The sequence below is a fragment of the Scyliorhinus torazame genome, chromosome 11 (assembly GCF_047496885.1).
Source record: "Scyliorhinus torazame isolate Kashiwa2021f chromosome 11, sScyTor2.1, whole genome shotgun sequence".
In the NCBI taxonomy this organism is placed as follows: domain Eukaryota; kingdom Metazoa; phylum Chordata; class Chondrichthyes; order Carcharhiniformes; family Scyliorhinidae; genus Scyliorhinus; species Scyliorhinus torazame.
The window spans coordinates 78,795,379-78,821,206 of record NC_092717.1 but is presented as its reverse complement, the minus strand read 5'-3'; the positions used below and the strand labels follow the sequence as shown (position 1 = coordinate 78,821,206).

The 25,828-nt window shown below is 45.8% G+C and overlaps 1 protein-coding gene across 1 annotated transcript in view; it reads right to left on the bottom strand.

Moving 5' to 3' along the window:
- csmd3b (CUB and Sushi multiple domains 3b) overlaps positions 1–25,828 on the bottom strand; it is a 2,718,576-nt gene that overhangs the window by 2,154,937 nt on the left and 537,811 nt on the right. The window contains exon 3 of the mRNA XM_072467431.1: positions 21,643–21,755. Within this exon, the coding sequence (XP_072323532.1) occupies positions 21,643–21,755 (113 nt within the window). The remainder of the gene's footprint in view (positions 1–21,642; positions 21,756–25,828) is intronic.

Below are 25,828 nucleotides of genomic sequence, written 5' to 3'. Positions count from 1 at the left end.
CACACCTCCTCTCAGGTATGTCTGCCTGCTGCCTACAGAACATCACACACGACTACCTGATGTTGGTGTTCCATCATCATATGCTTCATGGATTAGCATATCCATTCTGTTAACCCATTATATTACAGTTGGGAAGGAGGACCTTCCTTGATGACCACTCCATGGCCCATGTAGGAGACCTCCAGCACAATGACTGTCCCTACAGCAAAGGCAGTACCACGAGACTGTGACCCTGCTCACCCCCGCAGTTATCATGCCTGCATGGGCCCAGTTTGTGCAATAAAAGAAATTTAGCTGTTCTTCCAGGGTGATGTGGCATGGGGCACCCTGCCCTCGCAGCTTCAGCAGTGGGAACTGCTAGCAGCGATACCATAAAGGCTGCTAAGCTTCCAACATTATGATCAGGCTGCGGTCTCTTAGAGTTTGGTTTACACTATCTATTGTTCAGCAGTGGCTTGTTAACTGCTTCAATTGGCTGCCCAATGAGCGGCCGTGCCTTTTGAGGTCACCGCTGCTGGTAAAATGCTAATGCATAGGAAAGACACCTTCCTTTGCCATATTACCTGTTTTGATCATGACATTTGTCCTTAATCATTGCTACTAAGCATGCAGGATTAATTTTGTGGTGGAGAAACTGGGCACGATCCAATGGCCATGCTGCACATGAAAAGCAGCTTCCTGCGGTGCAGCGTGGCCAATAAGAGCCAGGAGACCACGCTCCCAGGATTTAACCGGTTCACAACGCCTTGCAAGATCCAAAACGATCTTGCGAGACATTGCGCTGGAAATCCAGCACAATACGGGCAGGATCACATTTTAGTAAATCTGCATATTGGAGCTTGACAGCTAGTCTCACTTTAATATGCAGTTTCCCAAACTACCCGAAGCATTGGGATCTATCCCGTTCGCCTTGGAGACCTTGGGTGAGCGCCATTCAGTCCTGGTCCCCACAAACGGCACCTGTGGGAGTGTCTCAGGGGATTGGAGGCTCCAAGGTGTATTCTCTTTGGACAGGAAGGTACCCAGGCACTGCTATTTCCACCTGGCACCACTTGGGTGCCAGCGGGGCACTGCCAAGGTGCCCAGGTGGCACAGCAAGCTAGCAGGGTAACTGCCAGATTGGCATTGCCATGGTGCCAAGCATTTTTTGTGTGCTGTTGATCAGGCTGGGGTTGCCCAGGGCAGATGTTGGGGGGTACGGGTGGTGCCAGGGACTCTGGCATAGTGCATTGGGGTTTGGGTTGCGTCCATCCTGATCTCTCACAACACTGAGGAGTTCCATTGGGTGAAGCTTCTCGGTGTAGAAAACAGGGCTATGTGTAGCCTTGGCCACGTGTTCCCCCGCTGAGACCCCTTATTTAACATGAGTGGCGTTTTATAGCCATGTATTTCTCGGCACTGCGAGCGCTGGGAAACAGGCGGCTAAATACGCTCGCTGTGGGACTTTGTTCCCATTTTGTTGAATTGCGGCCACTATTTTGTCTTACTATGCAGTCACCGTTATGAAAGACCTGCGAAGATTAAGGGGTGGACTGAATAAAGGATTTTACTATTATGAAAATTAAGTTTAATAGAGATAAATAGTTTTAAATAGTCAATGAAATGTTAAAAACTTGAAAGATAATTTCAAAAAGGATAGAAAGTGATGTCAGCCCATATAATGTAAAGTACAATTGGTGTGTGGTGAAACCAATACTTGGAAAGTTGCTGATTTTATCTTTCTCTCGTCCTCTTTGGACCTTTCCTTTTATTGTGTTGGAAGCTTCTTTTTGGTGTCTCCCCATGTGTTCTCTCTCACTTTCACTCACATTCTCTCCAACTCCCTCACCACCGATGTATTTTTTTTTGTTTTCTCTGTCTTTTTCCTTTGCTGTATCTGGCAAATTGCCACCTCAGGGTCCCACTGCCCAGCAGTGTCAGGGTGGCTCGCGCTTTTGGTCCCGGTGGTGGAACTTCTCCCGTGTTGGCAAAATTCAGCTCCAGAATTTAAGGCAGACTTGCATTTTCTATGTAGGATTTTTCATAACATGGGATGCCCCAAGTGTCTTACAGCCATCAGCCCATCAAGTCTACTCCAGTGTTCTTCGAGAATTGGTTCACCTAACCATACTGTTTGCGGAAGAAATATGTGTCAGGATTGGTATAATAAAGATGTCTCAAATTATTGTAATCGCACAGGTCTTGGGCAAACCAGCAGGCAAGGGTTTAAACATACCAAGGGAAAACCAGCAAGCAAGGGGTTAAAGTCACCCACATTGGAAATGATTTAATCATCTCACAGAGCATTTTGATATGAAAATGGAAACACAGGAGGCCCCAGTAAGTCTAAGGGATCCATTGTCCAACACATTCGCACTTCTTCTAGAAGTTAAATATGTCAAGCACAAACCCATGAGATTGTAAGGAAACATTGTATTCTTTAATCGTTTTCCCATTACGGGGGACCAGAAAATATGCATACTGATCACTTTGTATTGTTCCGAATGATTCAGTGACGTCAATACCTGCTTGTGACTCCGAAAAACTTTAAATATATGCACATGTAATTCTGAGGACAGGCAGAGCTGACTTTTGCGAGCTGCAGGATCGTCGCAGAATTTATCTCTCCTGTGTGCACACAGTTTTTCCGGATTAAACAAAGTTTTATCAACACCACGCGGTCGAGGACAGACCTTTGAGGTATTTCTTCCCTCCAAAAATACCCTCTTGCTCACAGCTCAGACTTTCAGGTGTTTTTCTTTCAAGCAATGACTGTATTCTTTATACAATACATCTGTGGAACCTACGTCTATAAACATATGGTGGTAGAATATTTCACATTGTTTACTGTCGTCCCTTTCATTGCCCGTAACCCAAGGACAAATTTAAAAAGCTTCATATCGGCCAGTATCCCAGTTAATAAATGGTACGCTTGTCGCATTGAAAGAAAAACCTTGTAAACTGTAAATCCTTTTGAATTCTGTATGTGATTTTCTTAAAAAAAACCAAAATATACTCAATCATTGAATTGTTGCTGCTCTTTACTGGAATCCTGGCATTTCAGGAAAGAAAACAGCACACACATGGTTTTCTGAAAGAACTGTGCTTCTTCACTGGTGACACTGCTGTGAATGGCTAGCTGTTATCACTCCTGCTTTGCTGTAAATGCAGCTGTGTGTGACATACGGTCTGAAATTCTCTACTGTGATCATCAAAGGAAAGAGAATTTGAAAAAAATAAATCTTTCTACAGTTAATATTCCCACAATAAAACTTCACATCAACAGGTCTGCTGTCAAAATTATTTCTTCACTGATTCAGTCAGAATTTTGTTTCGAGTTCATTTATTATAATAATTACTAATCTTACTAATGATAGCATGCCACCTCAGCAGAGAAAGGTGGCAAAACTTGATGTTATGAGTAAATATCGGTAGCATGAGATAGGATCACTGTGACATCTTGAAAATGGATGGGTTTCTCAAAATATGGTAGTGTTACATGAAAGAAACAATAATCATCAATCACGTACTGGTGAGATTCATGAAATTGTTGTTTTGTACTCCGCATAGGTTCATTAGAACACATTAAAGATGAGGAAAGGTTCAAGCTGGGGTGTTCCTGCAGCGAGCCCATCACCATGGAAACCATAAAACTTGGAAGAAATGTTTTTTTCATAATGTCGAAGAAAAACAAATCTATTTTACAATTCTAAATTGCCTGACAACACCTTAGCAAATCCGAAAAGGCATTTTTTCACAATCATCAGCTGCATTTTTATGTGGGTTGCACATTCTGCAACACACCAAAGTCAACCACCACTGTGAACCACACGTGTGGCTAACAATGCCCTTTCTGTGTCCCCTCAGGAAAAGGTCCCCAATAATCGGTGGGTGAGGGCCCAGACTGGCGATGGGGTGCCGGACTTGAGAATCATCACCTCCTTCGAGGAGTGGGCTCTGGAGGTGACTGGTGTGGCTGATGACAGGGCGGTCCCCAACGCAGAGGCAAGCGGATGCTGCAGAGGTGAGGAACCATCGGTCTCGGACCTGTCAAACATGAGTAGTGATTGCCTTACTGACCGATCTATCCCTCCCACTGACCACATGTCCATTCTCCTGCAGGTCCAGCCGACGGCGCCGGTTCATCTCGGGCGTCACTCGCGCAGTTGGTGACGGCCATGGCTGAGGGTCTCGGCAGTATATCTACCTCACTGCGGATGCCACCCAGTACCAGTCTGACCTTGATGAGGTTCTGCAGGACATGTCCCGCTCTCAGATGGGAATGGCCAAGGTGCTGCGGAGCTTGCACCAGTCGCATGCTACATGGCCCGTCCACCCATGGGAACACACTTGGGTTGTGTGAAGTGCTCACTTAACCACGATTGCCAATTCCCTAGAGCCCTCACTGCATAGCCAGAGGCCTCGTCAGTCAGTGGGGTACGGGGACAGACGGGCAGGGACAAGGGTTGCTCCTGGAATGGGTACACACACACAATCCAGGGATTGGCTTGTTCGCGCAGCAAGCGGTTGTCCCCCCGGTTGCCCCCCAACCCCCCCCCCCCCACCCTCCCATGGCGGCCCAACCCTGTGGAGGGTCCCCCAACGCTCAGCCGAGAGTCCCCCATCCCCCATCAAGCACAGGGGCAGCAAGCCCAGTGCCTCCGGGCTCTTTGCCTGTGAGCAAAGATGGCTACTCACCTCCTCGGCTCCCGACAGAAGCCCTTACGTCAGTTCCCATTTTTAAAAGTAGCACTAAGGCGCCAGTGTGACCACTTGCTGGGGAGGCCGCTGAATGATGGGAGGCCGTTGAATAACGGGTAGCTCTCACTAATTGTATGGAAATGGGATTTAAGTGGTGATAATTGGTTTCTCGCCACGCTACAAAGAGATTCCGGTTTCGCCAAGGGGAGCGGGCCAATTGCATCGCAAACATTTTGGTGCCTGGCGCGGTTTCCATTTTTGTCCTCTCCCACTATTCACGAGCCTCATTTTGCTTGAGCCCGAGTGTAACAAGGCCGGAAGATCGCACCCTATATCTCTATTCTTTTGCTGTTGATGACAGCACCGTGGGCGTATCGACACCAGCAGCAGCAGTTCATGAATGCTGTTCACTAACACCTTTTCAAGGGCAATTCATGAATGGACAATAAATGCTGCCTTGCCAATAGATATGCCATCAATTAAGACGGAGAACGCATAGTGAATTAACTGCGGCTTTAATTGACTTACAACAGAGCTGGCAGCGTGCCCCAGAATGAGGCAGTGTGTGAGGTCGGCAGCTTATATACCCAGGACCTAGGGGGAGGAGCCACGGGCAGAGCCAACACCATCCAACATGCAATATCGTGGCAATACTGTACAACACGTAATACTGTGGCAGCACAATACAACACAGTGGTTTCACCACATTCACCCCCTGTTTAAAAAAAAAAGTCTGGCGGGGGAGAAGCAAACAAGTTGCGTCAGAGATTGAGTCTGACGGGCGCTTTGATTGTCCGCCATGACCGCCTCAGTTCCGGCTGTGGTGTGGGTATCGTAGTTGGCTGAAGCGTTGATGCCTGCATGTGTTCTCAGGCGGGTGGGCAGCAATGCGGGAAGGGGGTATAGGGTCGGGTCGAGTAGTAGTGGAGAGGGGAGGAATAGAGTCAGGAGCGCTGGTGACAGTCACAGGGGAACCTGCGGGTGCCAAATCCCGAAGGGAGACTGTGTCCTCCCGCCCATTGTGGTGAGCCACGTAGGCGTACTGGGGATTCACATGGAGGAGAAGGACCCTCTCTACCAGAATATCAGACTTATGAGTCCTCACATGTCGGAGGAGGAGGATGGGCCCTGGAACCATCAGCCAGGTCGGGAGCGAGACCCCTGAGGTAGACCTTCTGAGGAAGGCAAACATCCTCTCATGGGGGGTTACATTAGGAGCAGTGCAGAGAAGCGACCAGATGGATTGGAGCGCATTGGGAAGGACCTCCTGCCAGCGGGAGACTGGGAGACCTCTCGACCATAGGGCAAGTAGGACGGCCTTCCAGACCGGCGCATTCTCCCTCTCCACCTGTCCGTTCCCCTGGGGATTGTAGCTGGTCGTCCTCCTTGAGGCGATGCCCTTGCTAATCAGGAACTGACGCAGCTCATCACTCATGAAGGAGGAACCCCGATCACTATGGATGTAAGTGAGGAAATCGAACAAGGTGAAGACACTGCTCAGGGCCTTGATGACTGTGGCAGAGGTCATGTCTGGGCATGGGATGGCGAAAGGGAGACGTGAGTACTCATCAAGGATGTTGAGGAAGTACACGTTACGGTCAGTGGGGGGTAGGGGCCCTTTGAAATCAATGCTGAGGCGTTCAAAGGGGCGTGAGGCCTTTACCAGGTGTACTCTGTCTGGCGATAGAAATGTGGTTTGCACTCCGCGCAGACCTGGCAGTCTCTTGTCATGGTCCTCACCTCCTCGATGGAGTAAGGCAGGTTGCAGGCCTTAATATAATGGAAAAGCCGGGTGACAGAGGTCATTGTGGAGGGCCCACAGTCAGTCTACATGTGTGCTGGCACAAGTACCGTGGGAAAGGGCATCTGGGGGCTCATTAAGCTTCCCAAGACGATACTGGATATCATAGTTGTAGGTGGAGAGTTCGATCCTCCACCTCAATATCTTACCGTTCTTGATCTTGCCCTGCTGCATGTCACTGAACATGAAGGCAACCGACCGTTGGTCAGTGAGGAGAGTGAATCGCGTGCCGGCCAGGTAATGCCTTCCACAATGGCTTGCGCTTCCTTTTCGACGGAGGTGTGCCGAATTTCGGAAGCTCTAAGGGCAGCACGGTAGCATTGTGGATAGCACAATTGCTTCACAGCTCCAGGGTCCCAGGTTCGATTCTGGTTTGGGTCACTGTGCGGAGTCTGCACATCCTCCCCGTGTGTGCGTGGGTTTCCTCCGGTTCTTCCGGTTTCCTCCCACAGTCCAAAGATGTGCAGGTTAGGTGGATTGGCCATGATACAATTGCCCTTAGTGTCCAAAATTGCCCTTAGTGTTGGGTGGGGTTACTGGGTTATGGGGATAGGGTGGAGGTGTTGACTTTAGGTAGGGTGCTCTTTCCAAGAGCCGGTGCAGACTCGATGGGCCGAATGGCCTCCTTCTGCACTGTAAATTCTATGATAATCTATGGTACGGGAGAACCTGCCTGGTTGAGGCTGGCGGCCAGGGCAAAGGCAGACACATCGCACTCTACCTGGAACGGGATGGATTCTTCCACAGCGTGCATCGTGGCCTTGGCAATATCCACCTTGATGCGGTCGTTGGCCAGGTGACCCTCAACCGTCAGGGGATTTGATGAGTGGGCAGGCCTTGTCCGCATAATTGGGGACCCACTTGGCATAGTACAAAAAGAACCCAAGGCATTTCTCCAGGGCCTTGGGGCAGTGGGGTGGGGGGAGAGTTGCAGGAGGGGGCGCATGCGGTCGGGGTCGGGCTCTAGGACTTTGTTTTCCATGACGTAGCCAAGGATGGCTAGTCGGATTGTGCGGAAAACACATTTGGCCTTATTATATGTCAGATTAAGGAGCAAGGCAGCGTGGAGGAATTTCTTGAGATTAGCGTCATGAACCTGCTGATCATGGCCGCAGATGGTGACATTATCTAGATACGGGAACATGGCCCGCAGCCCGTACTGGTCAACCATTCGGTCCATCGCTCGCTGGAAGACCGAGACCCCATTGGTGACGCCGAAGGGAACCCGGAGAAAGTGGTAGAGGCGGCCAGCTGCCTCGAAGGCAGTGTACTGGTGGTCCTCCGGGCGGATACAGAGCTGGTGGTACGCGGACTTCAGGTCCACGGCGGAGAAGACCCGGTACTGCGCAATCTGATTGACCATGTCAGGTATGCGGGGAAGTGGGTACACATCGAGCTGTGTGTACCAGTTGTTGGTCTGACTGTAGTCGATGACCATCCGATGCTTCTCCCCAGTCTTGACGATCACCACTTGAGCTCTCCAGGAGCTGTCACTGGCCTCTATGATCCCTTCCCGCAGGAGCCGCTGAACCTCCGACCTGATGAAGGTCATGTCCCGAGCACTGTATCGTCTGCTCTTAGTGGCGACGGGCTTACAGTTTGGGGTGAGGTTGGCGAAGAGCGAGGGAGAGGTGACCTTAAGGTTTGAGAGGCTACAGAGGCTACAGATGGTGAGTGGGGGCAGGGGTCCATCGAACTTCAGGGTGACACTCTGGAGGTTGCACTGGAAGTCGAGACCCAGAAGAACTTCCGCGCAGAGGTGTGGGAGGACGTAGAGCCTAAAATTTTTGAAATCTACTCCCCATACCCTGAGAATCACAACACAGTATCCATGGCTTTGCATAGTATGCGACCCAGAGGCCAGGCAGATTCTCTGGGCTGCGAATAAAACGGGAAGGGAGTAGCGCTGTACTGTGTCCGGGTATATGAAGCTGTCTGTGCTCCCGGAGTCAAAAAGGCAGGCTGTCTCGTGGCCGTTGATCCGGACCGCCATCATAGATTTTGCGAGGTGACAAGGCCGAGATTGGTCTAGGGTGATGGAGGCGGCCACGGGACGGCGGGCTGGCTTCGGACGGCGGGCGGGCTTCGGACAGCGGGCGGGCTAGTCGAGAATAGCAGAGGCCAGCTGGCGGACCGGTGAGCCGGGGTTCCTGGAGACGGCGGTGGACTTTGAAAATGGCGTCGGAGATGGGGCGGTGGACTTCAACAATGGCATCGTAGATGTGGCGGTGGACTTCAAAAATAGCGTCGGAGAGGCGGCGGTGGACTTCAAAAATGGTGTCGAAGATGACATCCACGAGGGATAGGCACCCATGTCATGGAAGGCCACCTCCAGCGATTCAGCAAGCTGCACCGTTTCCCGGAGGTCGAGTGTCTCCCTCTCTAGCAGGTGCTGGCGAACGCAGTGTGAGTCAATGCCGGCAACATAGGTGTCCCGGATCAGAGGTTCAGTGTGCTTAGTAGCCGACACCGCCTCGCAGTTGCAGGCCCCGCCGATCACCCGCAAAACGCGCAGAAATTCTGCCAGCAACTCTCCAGGGCGCTGATGCCACGTGGCAAGGAGGTGCCTGGCGAACAGTCCATTAACCCGTTTCACATACCGTCCTTTCAAGAGATTAATGGCTTCATCAAACGAGGCCGGGTCCCGGAAGATGAGAAAAACTTGCGGGCTCACCCGGGAGATAAGGACTCGCAGCTTGTGCTCCTTGGTGACGGCGGCAGAATTGATGAAAGATTCTAGACAGCATAGCCAGTGTGCGAATAAGACATCAGCCTCGGCTGATTGGGGGTCTATCTGCAGGAGGTCCAGTTTGAGGCTCGGATCCATGTTAAACAGCTCTTTAATTTAATGTAAGTCAATTAAATTGATATGCCATCAATTAAGGCGGAGAACGCAAAGTGAATTAACTATGGCTTTAATTGACTTACAACAGAGCTGGCAGTGTGCCCCAGAATGAGGCAGTGTGAGAGGTCGGCAGCTTATATACCCAGGCCCTAGGGGGAGGAGCCACAGGTAGAGCCAAAACCGTACAACATGTAATATAGTGAATACTGTACAACACGTAATACTGTGGCATCCCAATACAACACAGTGGTTTCACCACACCAGTGACACTCACATTCCATGAAGAATAAAAAATAGAAACATTTAATGGCCTTACTTTATTGAGCGAGGTGTGAAGAGTCTAGCACACCTTTCTATGACCTTTGCATTTTACAAATGTCTTCACTGTGTTAAAATACTCTAATGTTCAAAAGGTAGCATTCTGGCCTTTATATCTACAGTGATCTACTCCACGTGTTCCTTCACTCACAGCTTTACATGCAGTCGCCACTCTAAAAGTCAGAGATGGCAACTACTCGGTATGTTCACCATGTATTCTATTCCCTTCTCCCAGCACCCCATTATGGTTTGCATAATGACACCAAAAGGGCTAAATTGGAAAACCCCGAAAATGCGTGTGGGAGTTGCAATATCAGATTAGTCAGAGTCTGTTGATTGAAATGCAGGCACTGCTCCAATTTCATGCCACCTGCTCATTGGAATGAGTGCTGCATGAAGCAAGTGCTAACTGTGCTGTTTATTCAGCACACACATCAGCAGTGGGCCCAAAGTTGTAACTTTGCAGCACTTCTTAAAGTTAGTCTACAGGACTCAAAGCTCGGTGGTGAGAACAAATAGCCATAGGGATCAAATCATGAATCTAATCCCAAAGAGCTTGTTACAGAGCCATAAGAAGTTCAATGATCTCACACAAGTAGTCAAAGTCAGTAAATGCATCTCCAAATACCACATCCTACCAAGTGCAAACTTCTCTATTCACCATATCCTAGCTCTCACCTACCAGCAATCTCGCCAAACGCAACCACAACATTCATATGCTTCCCAGTATCTTCACCTTTAACACTGCTGAAATTTTCACATCCACATCTCACAGCTTGTATGTACTGTTTAACCATAATGGTCCCATCACTAAACATGTTGCATGACATTCACTAATACACTTCCCTCACACATGCAGGACAGGCTAGCAGAGAAAGCAAAGTTAACCAGAGGCATGCCTGCCTATTTGAAAGGGGAAAGGCACAAGGGTCAATCCATGTATCCTGCATATCTTTGGGTTGTGGGGTTGAAACTCCACATGGACAGTGACCCAGGGCCAGGATTGAAACCGGGTCCTCAGTGCCATGAAGTAGCAGTGCCAATCGCTATGCCGCCATGTCGCCTAAGGATACAGTGTGAAAGGAGGAAAGTGAAGGTAGCATACAACTGGAAACAGCTGAAGCTCACTGAAATGTGACAAACATATCTGTACTTCCTCAGCACTGTGGAGATGGTGCTGCCCATCATTGGGAAGCCATTGCCAAGGCTATCGTCAGCAGAGCAACCAAAACTGTTGAAGATGCCAATGTCCCCAGACCACATCCTTCTTCTCACATCTCAATTAGACCTCATCCCGCAATCGCTTCTGAGTTACAGGTTACATACGCCACTTTTTAAAAATATATATTTTTATTCAAGGCTTTTTAACAAAAATATCCAGAATATCAGAAGAACAACACATCAACCCAATATACAAACACAACCCTCCAGCCCCTTCCTGACACCAACCCCTTGCCACGTCCTGCATTGTTCAAACTTCAGAAATGTTCAAGAAGATTTGACAATCGTGGATGGATTGTTGCTTCGACTTGACCGGATAGTCATACTACTATCTCTCCGACCAATGATTCTCAACCAAATTCATGAAAATGAAGGTCACCTCGGCATTGAAAAATGCAGGAGAAGGGCAAGACAAACTGTATACTGGCCAGGTGTAAATCGGGACATCACTGACATGGTACTTGGATGTGAGACATGTCAGAAGTTTCAGCCTGCGCAATGCAAGTAGAAACTACAGCAACATGCATTGGAAACATCTCCTTGGGACAAAGTTGGTATAGATCTATTTCACTGCAATGGTCGTGATTATGTTCTGATAATCAACTGTTACTCGAATTATCCAGAACTCATGTAGTTACCAGATCTTACATCCAATTCTGTCATCGAAGCAAGCAAAGAAACTTTCACCAGACATGGAATACCTACCACTGTTATGTCAGACAATGGACAGTGTTTCAACAGCAATGACTCAGCTGGGTTTTCACAACTTTACCACTTTACTCATTGTGGTAGTATGTATTAGGGGTCATGTGGGACTGGAAGCCCTAATGTCATTGGCTGACAGATCCCGGGTCCTGGTTGGCCGTTGACCTCTCGCTCCGCCCTGAAGGCGGAGTATAAGAAGCCGGAGTCCTCCCCCGCAGGCCATTCTACTATTGAGCTGCGGGGGAACAGACACGCTTAATAAAGCCTCATCGACTTCACTCTATTCGTCTCACGGAGTCTTTGTGCGCTACACTCATATCACGTCGAGTCCACATTATCCACAGTCGAACGGAAAAGTAGAAAAAGGACTACACATAATCAAACAACTTGTAAACAAAGCTTTGCATTCTTCGTCAGACATCATTTGCATTCTTCGTCAGACTATCCTACAGAGCGACTCCTCTATCAACTGGACGATCACCTGAAAAGCTGTAAATGAACAGAGATTTGGGAACAACGCTACCATCAATACCTCTCCCAAATCCAGATCTTCTGCCAGTGAACGGCAGCGTGAACGAAAAAGAATGTACTATAATCAGCATACAACCACTCTGGATTCATTGCTTTCAGATGTTACCATCAGGATTAAGATACCTGATGGGGGTTGGTCTGCTCCTGCAAGAGTCATCAGACAAGCAGCACCACGTTCCTACATAGTTCAGTCAGCTGACGGCAACATACTTCAAACAAATCGTCGAGCACTTCAAAAAATTAAGCTACATACTAAAATATTTCCAGATTACAACTTCATGAGAGTATTTTCCATGATACTTTAACCAATACTCAAGTTAGTGATGACACAAAAAGAACTGTAAAAACTTCAACGTCACCTCCTCGTGCATTAAGAAGATCTACGAGAAGAAGAAAACTTAATAGACTGAATTTGTAAATACTTTACAATGAACTTTGTGATCGTTACTCATTTGCTAAGTACAAAGATATACATATCATGTTTTGTGATAATATTATTCTACTTTTTCCTTTTGTTACACATAGAAAAGAAATGTGAAAAAAGAAAGGGGGGTGTAATGATATGTATATATGTAGACAAGTAATGGATTAATTATCACATCTCAGTGTAATATAACCACTAGAGGGCACCATTAGTTCCTAGTATAAATATAAGAAGTTAGGGAATCTTGCGTACGAGTCAGTAGAGTGTAAGCAGAGAGAGAGTTAGATCACAGCATAGTTAAGATTAGATAGAAGCAGCATATGTAGTTTAATTAGTTATTACTTAATTATAGATTACCTTATTACTAGTTATAGTTCTGTGGAGTGTGCAAACTCAATATTAATTAATCGTTATTCAATAAATCAATTTTGCTTTAAGTTAGTGATTGGTGGTTTCTTTATAATCACATCATCAGACCATTCTGGATTACGAAGCAAAGAGTAACAATATATATTTTTTTATGAATTAAATGAACCCAATTCTTTTTTTTTCCAATTAAGGGGCAAATTAGCGTGGCCAATTCCCTACCCTGCACATCTTTTGGGTTGTGGGGGCGAAACCTGCGCAAAAACGGGGAGAATGTGCAAACTCCACACGGACAGTGATCCAGAGCCGGGATTGAACCTGGGACCTCAGCGCCGTGAGGCATCAAGGCTAACCCACTGCGCCACTGTGCTGCCCGAGGAACAATATATTACCAAAGAGTAATATAACACTCCCCATGTCTGCATGGGTTTCCTTCGGGTGCTCCGGTTTCCTCTCACAGACGAAAGATGTGCAGGTTAGGTGTATTGGCCATGTTAAATTGCCCTTTAATGTTCAAAAGGTTAAGTGGGGTTAGTGGGTTACAGGGATAGGTTTGAGCATGGGCTTAGGTCGGGTGCTCTTTCATAGGGTCAGTGCAGACTTAATGGTCTGAATGGCCTCCTTCTGCACTGCAGGGATTCTATGATTCTATGATGGACTGGACTTAGCTGTCAGCGATGAAGGGATGTTACTCACTGTTAACCTCAAAGAAAGTTACCCGCAAGAATTTAGCCGATTCCAGAATGTTGATCTCCACTATTCTGTTGTGACTTTGATTCTTGCGCTTTGAATCTTTGCAGTCAGATCTGTGGCATCAATGACATCAATGATGTCATCAAGCAGGCTGATCCACCAATCAGATTGTAGATTTTTCACAGATAATAATCCAGGAAGCAATTAGCATGGATTATAATTCACTTCTTAATCATTTTACAGAAAGCAAGAAAAAGATTGGGACATATATATGAGATTGAGGCAAAAGTTGAAATATCATAAACTTCAGAGAAATAACCAATTTTATCCTTTTAAAAATACTGTAACTTCCACAGAATTCTACAGAAATAACACTCTGGACTTGTAAAATTAGTTTTTCAGGGCCAGGGAGATTTTTCATCAATATTGTGACCTAGTATGATGCTAAAATCTCAGTTACACCTCATTTCATAAGGTATAACATTTTCGGTGTTTTTTTAATGAAAGACCAGGATCTCATTAATTCAATTTCTGGATTTCCATTTTTAAATGTACATGCGATGACTCCAGTAGTTGGTATCAGTTTTAAACAGTATCAGAAAACATATACTGACAATTTCACTGCCATTACAACCACAAATTCTTCGTCATTATTTTAATCGAAAACTAAAAGTGATAGTGGAATTGGAGATGGTACCTGGGAAATCAATTGATGTATTAGACAAAATTCGATATCCCGAAGACAATGGCAGATATAATTCAATGGTGTCAGGTGCAATGCCTTGGGCACACCGAGAACAACCGTGTTACATGTTCTTCATCAATGGTGTTCAAATCAGCGATGAAGAAGTTGAAAGCCACCCCATCCAAGAGTTTCAGGAGACTCAGCTTTAAACATGTACAATGCAGAGCTGCGATTAAACGAATATTAATTTACAACCAAAAGAATATACAAGGCAGAGGAATAGCCATTAAATGCATAGTGTGCTGGCAAAACCACATTGGAGTGTTTTCCCACTTTAATCAGCAATAAACAAAAGAAGGTGCTGGAAGCAGTGCAGGGAAAAACTATGAGGCTGATCACCTGTATCCAAGGATCGGGTTGAGAGGAAAGAATAGACAAAAGTCTCAGCCTGGAAAAAGAAATGAGGAAGTGAGTACCATAGGAGTATGCAAGATGGTTAAGTGAATGGAAAGTTAAATAGATAAAATAAACTATTCGCTCTGATGGGGCAGTCTGGAACAAGGGTGCATAACATTAATATTCGAGTTGAGCTGTTTAGAGAGGCAGTTTGGGAAGAATATTATTGAGGGGGAGTGGGGTTGGGGTGGGGGTGGGGGGGGGAGAAATTATTCACCGCCCCTGCTCCACCCAGAAGCAGAATTAGTGTGGAGTCAACTCATTCTAAACCAGCCTGTCCTCCAGCCATACTGTGCTGTGGGTTGACGAAATGGGGGCAGTGTGGGGCTTTCACCCCTCATTGAGGAGGAAGTCCTGCCCTCCGGAGCTGTCAACTAATTTGATTAATCGGCAGCACTAAGGATATATTAGTGGGTGCTGCTGTGACTGCAAATCAAGCCCAAGAGGAAAGCCCATGGATCCCAGAACCAGTAAGTCTGATTTCTTGGGCTTGGAGGGTTTGGACAATTTAGTGAGGGGGGGGGGGGGTGAGGGTGCATGTTTAATCAAGCATGGAGGAAGGAAGAAAGGGAGGGGTACCTATCTTACGGGGGGTTGCCCCCGATCAACAATGGGCATGCTCCCTAGGATAGTACCCAGCCTTCCTACCTCCTCTTTGAAAGAATGTTTTTTTAAAAACGTGACCTGCTAAATCCCAGGCCAACTGTGTCACAGAATGAGAACAAGTCAATTGATTGTTAATTATTTATTTAAATATGATGTTCATGGAGGTTAGCAGGAAGGTTGTTGGATAGGCAGGTGCCCAATTTTACCTATTCCCCTCCACCCACACCCCAAATGATAAAATGCCTGGCGGGGCACAAAAACCAGGGGCTGGTTTAGAACTGTGGGCTAAACAGCTGGCTTGTAATGCAGAACAATGCCAGCAGCGCGGGTTCAATTTCCATACCGGCCTCCCCGAACAGACGCCGGAATGTGGCGACTAGGGGCTTTTCACAGTAACTTCATTGAAGCCTACTTGTGACAATAAACAATTATTATTATTATTAAAATGTTGCCTTTTGTCACACAGATAGGATTGAGAATATGTAACTCTGCCTGTGTATATCAGTTGAGGTTATGTCAATTAAAAACTGTGGTTGTTAAGTTTCTGTTTGTTCTGTGTATGAGGGGTTATGAGCTAAAGATCGCTAAGTGGAGGATACAGATAAGGCAGCATCTATATGGATAATAGAACAGACTCAAAGGTCTTCTGCTGTGCTTATTTAAATGTTACTTAAACTGTAAGAGTAAGACAATGCTCAACTAAACATAATTCCCTGGTGACAAAACCTAAAAATATATTTCAATAACATTCAGCAAGTTATAATTCCCAAACAATCATGTACCAAATATGAAATATTCTGATAGTCAGCTTTGATTTACTACCTGGTAATGAAGTCATAAAGGGTACAACACTCTGTGTAAACATTATTTGGGTTTCACAGTCAACTGTCATTCCCGACCATAAATCTTAATTTAAATTGAAATAATTAATGGAAATGGTTTTACTTTCCATTTTTAAAATTTAGCATGAAGATTTATTGCATTACACAGCATTAAAACTCATTCCCCTGCAGTAATGTGATGAAACATATTCAATCTGTGAGCAACATATTCAATCTGTAAGCACTGTAAAGGGGTGGCGCAAAGCCTTGAGTCACCAACTCAAGGCTGGGCAAGGGTGAAGATTTCAATCTTCCCACGTGAAGTTGCCAATCTAAGCCTGGTACTTCCTGGCCACCTAGGTGAGATATTCTCGGTCACTTTGATGGAAACCATGCACTCGCTGCCCCGCTACAGAGCTGCTATGTGTGGTTGGCTATAAAGGATAGCATGTCTTAACCTATAAAGGTTAAGACGTGCTCCAAATATTGTTGTAAAATACAGTTTAAAAAATGGCACCCAAGATTCATTTTTGAAAAAATGTTTCATTGCAAATATATGATCATGCACAAACAGCAAAAAATTTACATTTTCCACAATCTACATCAGAAAAAAACTGCTGCTAATAGTTTATAACATTGCAGTTACACCTTATGTTGATTGTGACTTCCCACTCACACTTTAGTACCCATCAACTTTCTATTCAATGAAGTTCCATCTGGCACATGCACAAGAAATGATGAGCGCAATTTAAAAAAGAAGAATTAATGATCAAATTTTGATTTTAGTGTAAAATATTTGCATGAAAACACAAACAATTAAAGCATTATAACTATTGGAGATGTAAATGATTGAAAACTCAGGAGCTAGTCCAAAGGAATAGCTCCAGCTTTTTATTATTTTAACGTAATGTCATAGCATTTGAATTGGATGAAAGCAATACATTTGGGAGGAAGGCAAACATAGTGAGAGGCCAATAAAGATACAACAATTGGAATGAAACTGTAATTGGCTTGGAGAGGGACTAGACAATGGCCTTAATGGTAGTAAGGAGATAGGACTAATAGTGACAGATTGTATCTAATTTCCTACTTATGTATATTGCAGCATATAAACAAGGTGGAATTTTTTGAGATTACCAGCCCTTTGACTATTATTCCATTCCTGTTATCTTGTATTGTACACTGCACATCACGGGCATTCGGGAACATAGGAGATCATTCAAAGACCTTTATCGTGCCACACCAAATATGTTTGCTGGGAGGTACATGAGAATGATATTGGGATAATCATCATCTAATTTTTTTCTTGTCTGAAAGAAGTATGCTTTGCATTTTCCCCAAACAGTTGTGCTGACACTGGGAATTTAGTCTGTGGCACAATCAGCACAACAGGAGCGCGCACATTTTGTGGTACAAACCACCAGGACTAACACAATAATGCAACATTGAACAGCAAGTTTTAAGATAGGACACTCCAAAGTAAATATCACAACCACTGTGCTACGTAAGTTCAACAATTCACTTAATTATTATTTGATGAAAGATTGCCACAATGGTCTAATAAAATTTAACTCAAGTGAAATAGTTCAGTTTCAAATACAATTATATTCATTCTAATACAGCCACGGACCAAAATAAGATGTGCTTTAACTTCTTGGTGCAGCATAATATTCTATTGCATTCCCAGAAATAAGAAACATAATGAAACATTAGCATGATTTATTTTTGTAGCTCTGGAGATTAACTCAAAAGACTGATTCGATATCTGGAGCACGACAGCTAGATACAAATACCAAATACACAAACTGAAACCAAAATGGTGCAAATTGTGTAACATTGGAAATGTTCCACAAATGTGAGTTGTCCAATTCAGAACATTTTGGATTTAAATGCACTCAGATAGCGAACACATTTTGAATCGAAACACAGCATATTGTGAAGAAGATTAAGTGTCCCATTGAATGTACGCAGAATATCTTTCTGTGTCTTGTCAAAGTATTTTATCCATCATGACGATAGATATTTTAGTGCCTAAAGCAATTGCAAACAATTTTGTATTTGCCTTGATTGTTGAGTGGTTTGCTGGCACAATAGCAATGATAGGAAGGAGGCCAACATTCTGCATCTCTGATGGGGTGATCTAGCCATCCAGCTAATAGCAATAGAAATGTGTTTAATAAAGAACAAGAAACTACAGGAATCTGTCTCAGTTCTTGGCACTTCAGGGCAAATTTACAGATTTAATGCTCGCAGCAAGTACTTGCAGCCAGGCGAAGTGCGTCTCTGCGATTCAACACTCTGTATTTGCCCCATCTCCAATCTGGGGACTCCTACTTATCCTTTTGTCCCTGCAAACACTGACAAAACTAGCATTAATCACCCAGATTTGAGTGTGGTTCCACACTTACAGCGTGAATTTAGTACATATTTTTCCAACTCATCGAGAATTTAAAACAGGCTGATTTCCCACTTATGCACCTAAAGGAATGTTCAAATTTAGGATTGAATTCTACACTGTCTTTTCAGTCATGTTTGGTGTTTCTTTGATGATAAACACTGGGGGAACTGAGAGCCTCATGAGCTGTAAAGGAGGGAAAGATGTTCTAGCCCAATCCTTTCCACTTGAGCACGTTGTCATGATATGCAAACATGCAACCAACGAACACTCAGAATAGGACACAACCAATGGGCAGTCAGGACACTCAGAGGTGGAATCACCACAAGGGGGCATGACATAAACACTATAAAAGGGATGAGGCACTCACACCCTGCCTCTTTCCACAGACAGACATCTAGAGAGTTAGACAGGGTTGATCAGCAGCATCACACCCCAGCACATGGCTGAGAGCAAGCTGGTACAGTTAGACTGAGTTACTACAGTTAGATTAGCAGAGAGTCGAACTCATTTGAGAACTGTGTTAATAGTTCAATAAACACGTTGAACTCATTTAAGAGTCTGGAGCATCCTTTAGTTAAGACTGCATGAAGTAGCAGCCTGTGTTATCCGAAGCAGCATAACACAACACACATAATTTGCAACATTCTGTACTTGGAGCTGAAATTTGCAACATGACCCCATGGATTCCAAAGCCAAACTGATCTAGAACAAGTGAACAATGTACAAAACCTCTTGCCTTACTTTAGTTTCTCCATCCAACTTGTGAATTCTGCAGATAAATTTTCAACAACTCACACAGATGTAGTTACAAATAGATTTTAGACTTTTCGTTTAATCTGCCACACGGACCTTCTTTCTTCTCTCATTCCAAAGAGTCTAGTTATTTCCTGATTGGATTTCAGACCTGCTGCATTCTTGTTCTGAATAATATTGCATTGACAAGAAAGTTTTCAACCAATTCACCCCATAACCAACTATTAATTTATTATTATCCGAGTTAGTAACTGGATCATACTGTTGTGCACAAAAAGATGCAATACAATCCAAATATAATTTTACTTTTTACTGCTCATGCAACTGAACAAGGTACCCAGAACAAAATATTGGTGCATGGTCAGCAATTGAAAGGTCAGCAATTGATAGGTTATAACAGTCAATCAATTGTTTATTGCTAAGATGTTATTTCAAGTTTTATGGCTGCATATCTGGATATCTTTGTATATACAAGTATTGGAGGAAAGCAGATCCAACCTTATCCAAAATACTTAAACCCTGTGTTGATTAAAGCAACAAACAATAGAAATAAAATAATTGAATACAGCTTTCCAACAGGCTTCTGAATGGGTGTAAATTGAGAGAGGTGGATACACAGTGAGACCTTGGTGTCCTTGTACATCAGTCGCTGAAAGTAAGTGTGCAGGTACGGCAGGTGGTAAAGATGACAAGTTGTATGTTGGCCTTCATAGCAAGAGGATTTGAGTATAGAAATACGTTTTACTGCCATTGTTTAGGGAATTGGGAGGGCACACTTGGAGTATTGGGTGCAGTTTTGGGTGTCCTTACCTGAGGAAGGATGTTCTTGCTATGGAGGGAGTGTAGTGAAGGTTTACCAGGCTGATTCCTGGGATTGCAGGACTGTCATAATGAGGAACGACTAAGTCCGTTAGGTTTATATTCATTGGAGTTTAGGAGAGTGAGAGGGATCTCATAGAAACATACAAAATTCTAACAGGATTAGACAGGGTAGATTCAGAAAGAATGTTCCCAATGGTGGGGGAGTCCAGAACCAGGGGTCATAACAGGATTAGACAGGGTAGATTCAGAAAGAATGTTCCCAATGGTGGGGGAGTCCAGAATCAGGAGTCATAGATTGAGGATAAGGGGTAAACCTTTTAGGACTGAGGTGAGGAGAAATTTCTTCACCCAGAGAGTGGTTAATCGGTGGAATTCACTAACACAGAAAGTAGTTGAGGCCAAAACGTTGTGTAATTTCAAGAAGAAATTATATGTAGCTCTTGGGGCCAAAGGCATATGGGGGGAAGCCGGGATCAGGCGATGGAACTTGATGATCGGCCATGATCATAATGAATGGAGGGGCAGGATCGAAGCACTGAATGGTCTCCTACTGTTTCTATTGTTTGTGTGAGTTTCTATGTATATAGTTTTAAATTGTCTATGAATCCAAATTAGTTCTCACAACACAACCAAATCGGCAAACCAGATCTATCATGAGTAGAATATTCTGGTCATGACAATTCTGTAAAGTTACTCCATTCACAAAAGAGTGGCAGACAATCCAACCCAACCTCAAATTCCTTAAGACAGTTTTGTTGATATGACAAAGCTGGTCCGCTGATACCTGCAGGTCACATCAGCGACACCCGTACATATGTAGCTGCAGAAAATCAGCATGGCACTATGCCACTCAGTGGGCAGAGAAGAGGGTCCACAAAATACCCAACCTCTAGATCAGTTTGCTGTTTCATCAACTTCCAATGGAGCCAGCAGGCGTTTTTCTTCTTTTCAAAGAAAGGGTAATTCATCCCTTAGATCGAATAGGTTTGGTAAAAGTTTGGAGCCAATAGAATTCATACCAGCTCTCAGCGAGAGATATGCTGATATACATAAGGGGGCAATGGATAGAATTGCTATGATAACCTAGAAACTTCACCATACGCATCCTGTTCTTCTCACCGACAAAAACGTTGCAGACACCTCTGTACTACATGCACTCCTAGTGGAAATGGGATCTGCCCCATTCTGGGGCCACTGTCTGGAATTTATATACCCATGGTTCAAACAGAATTTTGAATCACTGAAGTAGCAGAGGAATACAAAAATATCTAAAACACAGTTGGTTCCATGCATACATTACTTCACGTTTCATAAATTGAGTATGCAGCCATGCACAACACTTTGTCCAGCCAGTTCTTCACAAAACTTATGTTTATCACTCATGGCTTTCAAGATTTAAAAAAAGTAGCAACAATATAACACCCTCTATAACAACTACTATAACTTTCCTCAAAATCAAGTAAGTTCCCCTATGCCAAGTGAAAAAAATAGTCTTTATTTGTATTAAGTTAGCTTACCTTGGTAGAACAATTTAAATCCATGAGCACTGACGGCAAAGTCACTTGTAAGGCGCAATGCAAACACAGACCCAGTACTTGTAACAGGCGCAGGCATCTGAAATCCAGTTAACCTGTATCAGAAAAATAACAAAACACAATTTATTAAAAACTCATCCACAGATTTACATCAACAAAATCAAAACCAATCTGCTGACAAAATTAAAAACTCATCTCATCAACAACGCGGTTCCCAGGGGCTCAACAAGGTTGAGGGGTGAGGGACGAGAGTTTATGTTGGGGTTGGGAGTTCCAGAGGTGGAACCTGGGTTGCCTCCAGTTGAGCAGACTTTCCCTGTAGTGGTTTGAGGCTGGACCTTCACCTCTTGGCAGCAGAGAGCTTTCTTAGAGAATTTATGACAAATCTGAGGCTGACAGCTTTCTTGTACTGGCCGCTTCACTAGAAGTATAGGCTGCCTGCTTATAATGCAGTGATGTCTGCAGAAGGTGTGTTGTGATGGAGTCGGGACCAGAGGCAAATCTGGGGGTTTGGTCAGGGCCAGGCTGGCTGGCCTCAGCGACAAGGGTGGGAGCAGGTAGATAGGCCAAGTAAGGAGGGGAACCAGTGAGGGGAAAGATCTTGTTGAGAGAAGGCCTCTGATGAAATCTGCCCAACTCCTGTCAGACCATTCTCACTTTCTGCCCCAGCCCCACAGCTCCCAACCTTGTCGACGCTCCTGGGAAGCCCCCCGATTTCCTCATTGTCCTCCAATTGGCAAGGTCCCCTGGGGCCTGACACCTGGCAGTGCCAACCTGGCACCCAGGTACCTTGGCACTGCCAGCCTGGAACACTGGCAGTACCAAAATGCCCACGTGCGAGGGGGAGTGCCAGGATACCAATCTGCCCTGTCTCTGACCATCCGGGGGGGGGCTCTAATGCCGTGCGATAGCCCCCGAGGTGCCGTTACACCTGGTCCACGTTTGTGTGTGAACCAGAACTAAATGGCGCCCTGGCGAGGTCTTTTAAAAATTGCAGACTATTTAAGGGCCCAGACTTTGTGGTAGAATAGTGTCCATAAGGGTTGGGAGGGGTTATTGGGTTGCGGGGATCGGCTGGAAGTGAGGGCTTAATGTGGGTCAGTGCAGACTCGATGGGCCGAATGGTCTCCTTCTGCACTGTATGTTCTATGTAATCTATGTAATCTATAATGGTGATTCATCACTGTTATAAAGGAGTAAATCAATGAACAATTTCTGAGTTTGCACATGTAAAACTAAATACATTTATCTGGAGGTTGCTGTCCAAATGACCTTGCTCCACCACAAGCTTCACTGTCCCAGGTCTTTACATATAGATTCAACATTAAAACAGATCAAAGGCTGAATTTTATTAGAGAGGGTCAACCCTGCTTTGGTTTTCCAAAGTGGGAGCCAATTCCACTTGTTGGGCCAATATTTTCCTGGTGGTCTCAAACTAACAGGTTGCTGCCATGGCCAGCATCCAATTGAGGATAGCTGCTCAGCTCCCCAGAGCTGCCAGCCTGGTCAGACCACCCGCAGTTCAACAGCACGCTTGCTAAACAAGCCTTTGCTGAGGCTGTGAGAGGGCATTTCAACGCTGAGGCATCTTCGGAGATCAGTGAGTATTTAGAGAAAGTCAGGTAATCAAGACACAGGATATGAGGGGGGTGGGGGGGTTTGAACGAGGGTTTGGTTGCTCTGCCAGCGTGGAAGCGGCCATTACTGCCTTGGGGTGTGTGTGGGGAGGGGCCTCAGTGAGACATGACACATCCATCATGCATGCCTACCCCATCTCCAGGAATGAACAGGGAGGCAAGCAGCGTTTATCCAGTAACCTCCCATGCACTAGTGGCCCCTCCTGACATGGCAAAATGCCAGCAAAGGCTGGAGGTGATTCTTAATCATTCAATTAATTGCTTCAATTGGACGACTGGGTGGCTGAGCTTCTGAGGTTCCCACTGTTGCCAATATGGGTAGTCAGTGGGAACACGTTAATCTCCCCTCTCAACTCCTTTCCCTGCCATATTGCTTGCCCTTCAATCTTCCAGCCCATCTCCAAAGGATTGGGAAAATTCAACACCAAGCATATGAAGTTCTTGTACTTAACCACTAGATGCCCAAAAAGTACACCAGAAATTACAGGGTCAAAAACGTATAAGTGATTTTAATTATTCGCAACCTCTCTTATCCTGAAGACATAATTCCTTCACAATGTAATCATTGTTAGGGATATATAAAAATAATGTTTTTTGTCTCTTACATATCTCTCTCGGTAACATCTTTCTTTTCCGTTCTCTATATGCTTTCACAGTAACTTAAATAGTCCAACTCATATTTTAATCATCACTGGCGGGACGGATAATTTGATGAACTAGTGAAAGGTCCATTGGCCGTGGGTGGGAATTTCCGGTGTGGTGAACTCAGCCCAATGCATCACACAAGCTTGCCACCCTCCCATTGATTCTGTCTACAGCTCCCACTGACTCAGGAAGGCAGACAGCATTGTCAGAGTCCCTTTACACTCAGGCTTTTCCCTCTTCCAGACCCTTCCATCGGGCAGAAGATACAGAAGTCGGAAGATCCGCACATCCAGACAGAGGAACAGCTTCTTCCCCACAGCTACTAGACTCCTCAACGACACTCTCTTGGACTGATCTGTTCCCTGTAAGAACACTATTCATGACGCCCTTTGCTGCTCTTGCTCATGTAGTTGCATTGTTTGGCCCCTTGTTGCGCTCTGTAACCAATCACTGTTTGTCGATGTACTTCGTTGATTATTCTTTTTGTCTACTGTGTACATACGAGTACGTTCCCTTGGCCTCAGAAAAATACTTTTCACCGTACTTCGGTAAATGTAACAATAAATCAATCGACTTCCGGTTGCGGCTATGCGGAGCTAAGTCGCACGGTCGGCAGCTCCCGACAGAAACGGACTTTTGGGCTCTTTTTAGGGCCCTCAGCGGCGTTTGTTCGACGGTTCCCAGTGTGGGAAGGTGATAGTAACATTTCCCCGGCACTGTGTGGATTGGACCAGGAATGGAACTGTGAAAAAAGTAGTTTTGGAGCAGCGAAAAGTGCGAGGGAGGAAAATCAAGATGGCGGCGGGTGGAGACCAGGCAGCGTGGGCTCAGTGGTCGCAGGAACAGCAGGAGTTTCTCCAGCGCTGCTTCATGGAATTGAAGGCAGAGCTGTTGGAGCCGATGAAGGCTTCGATAGACAAGCTGCTCGAGACCCAGAAGGCCCGGCGGCGATTCGGGAAGTGCGGCAAAAGGCCTCGGAGAACAAGGACGAGATCTTGGGCCTGGCGGCGAAGGTAGAGGCGCCTGAAGCTATGCATAAGAAATGGCAGGAGAAGTTTGAGGACATGGAGAACTGGTCAAGGAGGAAGAACCTGCGGATTCTGGGTCTCCCGGAGGGAGTGGAGGGGTCGGATATTGGAGCATACATGGTCACGATACCCCATCGAGTCCTGGCAATGAGGCCCAAACCCAACGAGCCGCCGCGGGCGGTGCTGGTGCAGTTCCACCGCTTCATGGACAGGGAGTGTGTTCTAAGGTGGGCAAAGAAGGAGCGGAGCAGCAGGTGGGAGAATGCAGAGGTCCGGATATACCAGGACTGGAGCGCGGAGGTGGCCAAGAAGAGGGCCGGGTACAATCGGGCTAAGGCGGCTCTGCATCGGAAGGGGGTGAAATTTGGAATGTCGCAGCCGGCGCGACTGTGGGTCACTTTCAAGGACCGCCACCACTACTTCGAGACGCCGGAGGAGGCGTGGACCTTTATCCAGGCCGAAAAGTTGGACTCTGATTGAGGGTCGGTTGCGAGGGGATGTCGAGAGGGGATTGATGTGATTATTGTGTTTTGGGGGATGTTCTGTTCTGTTTGATACTGGGGGGTTTTGGGTGCTGGGTGGGGTAGGGTGAAATGGTTCGTAGTGGGAGTTTGATGAGAGTGTGGGCATCGGTGGTTGGAAGAGGGGGCCCCATTGGGGGGAGGAGAGAGGGGAGGCCCGAAGTGGGGGAGCTGGGATCAGGCTGCAAAAGGGAGCTGCGCCTGAGGGGGCGGGGCCGGCTTGGTGGAAAGCGCTTTCTTTTTCCGTGCTAGGGAAGGAAGGGGGCGGGGTCAGGGGGAGGGGTGGTGCTGGAGTGGAGTGCCCGCTGATGGACAGGAGGGGGGGGGGGAAGATTCT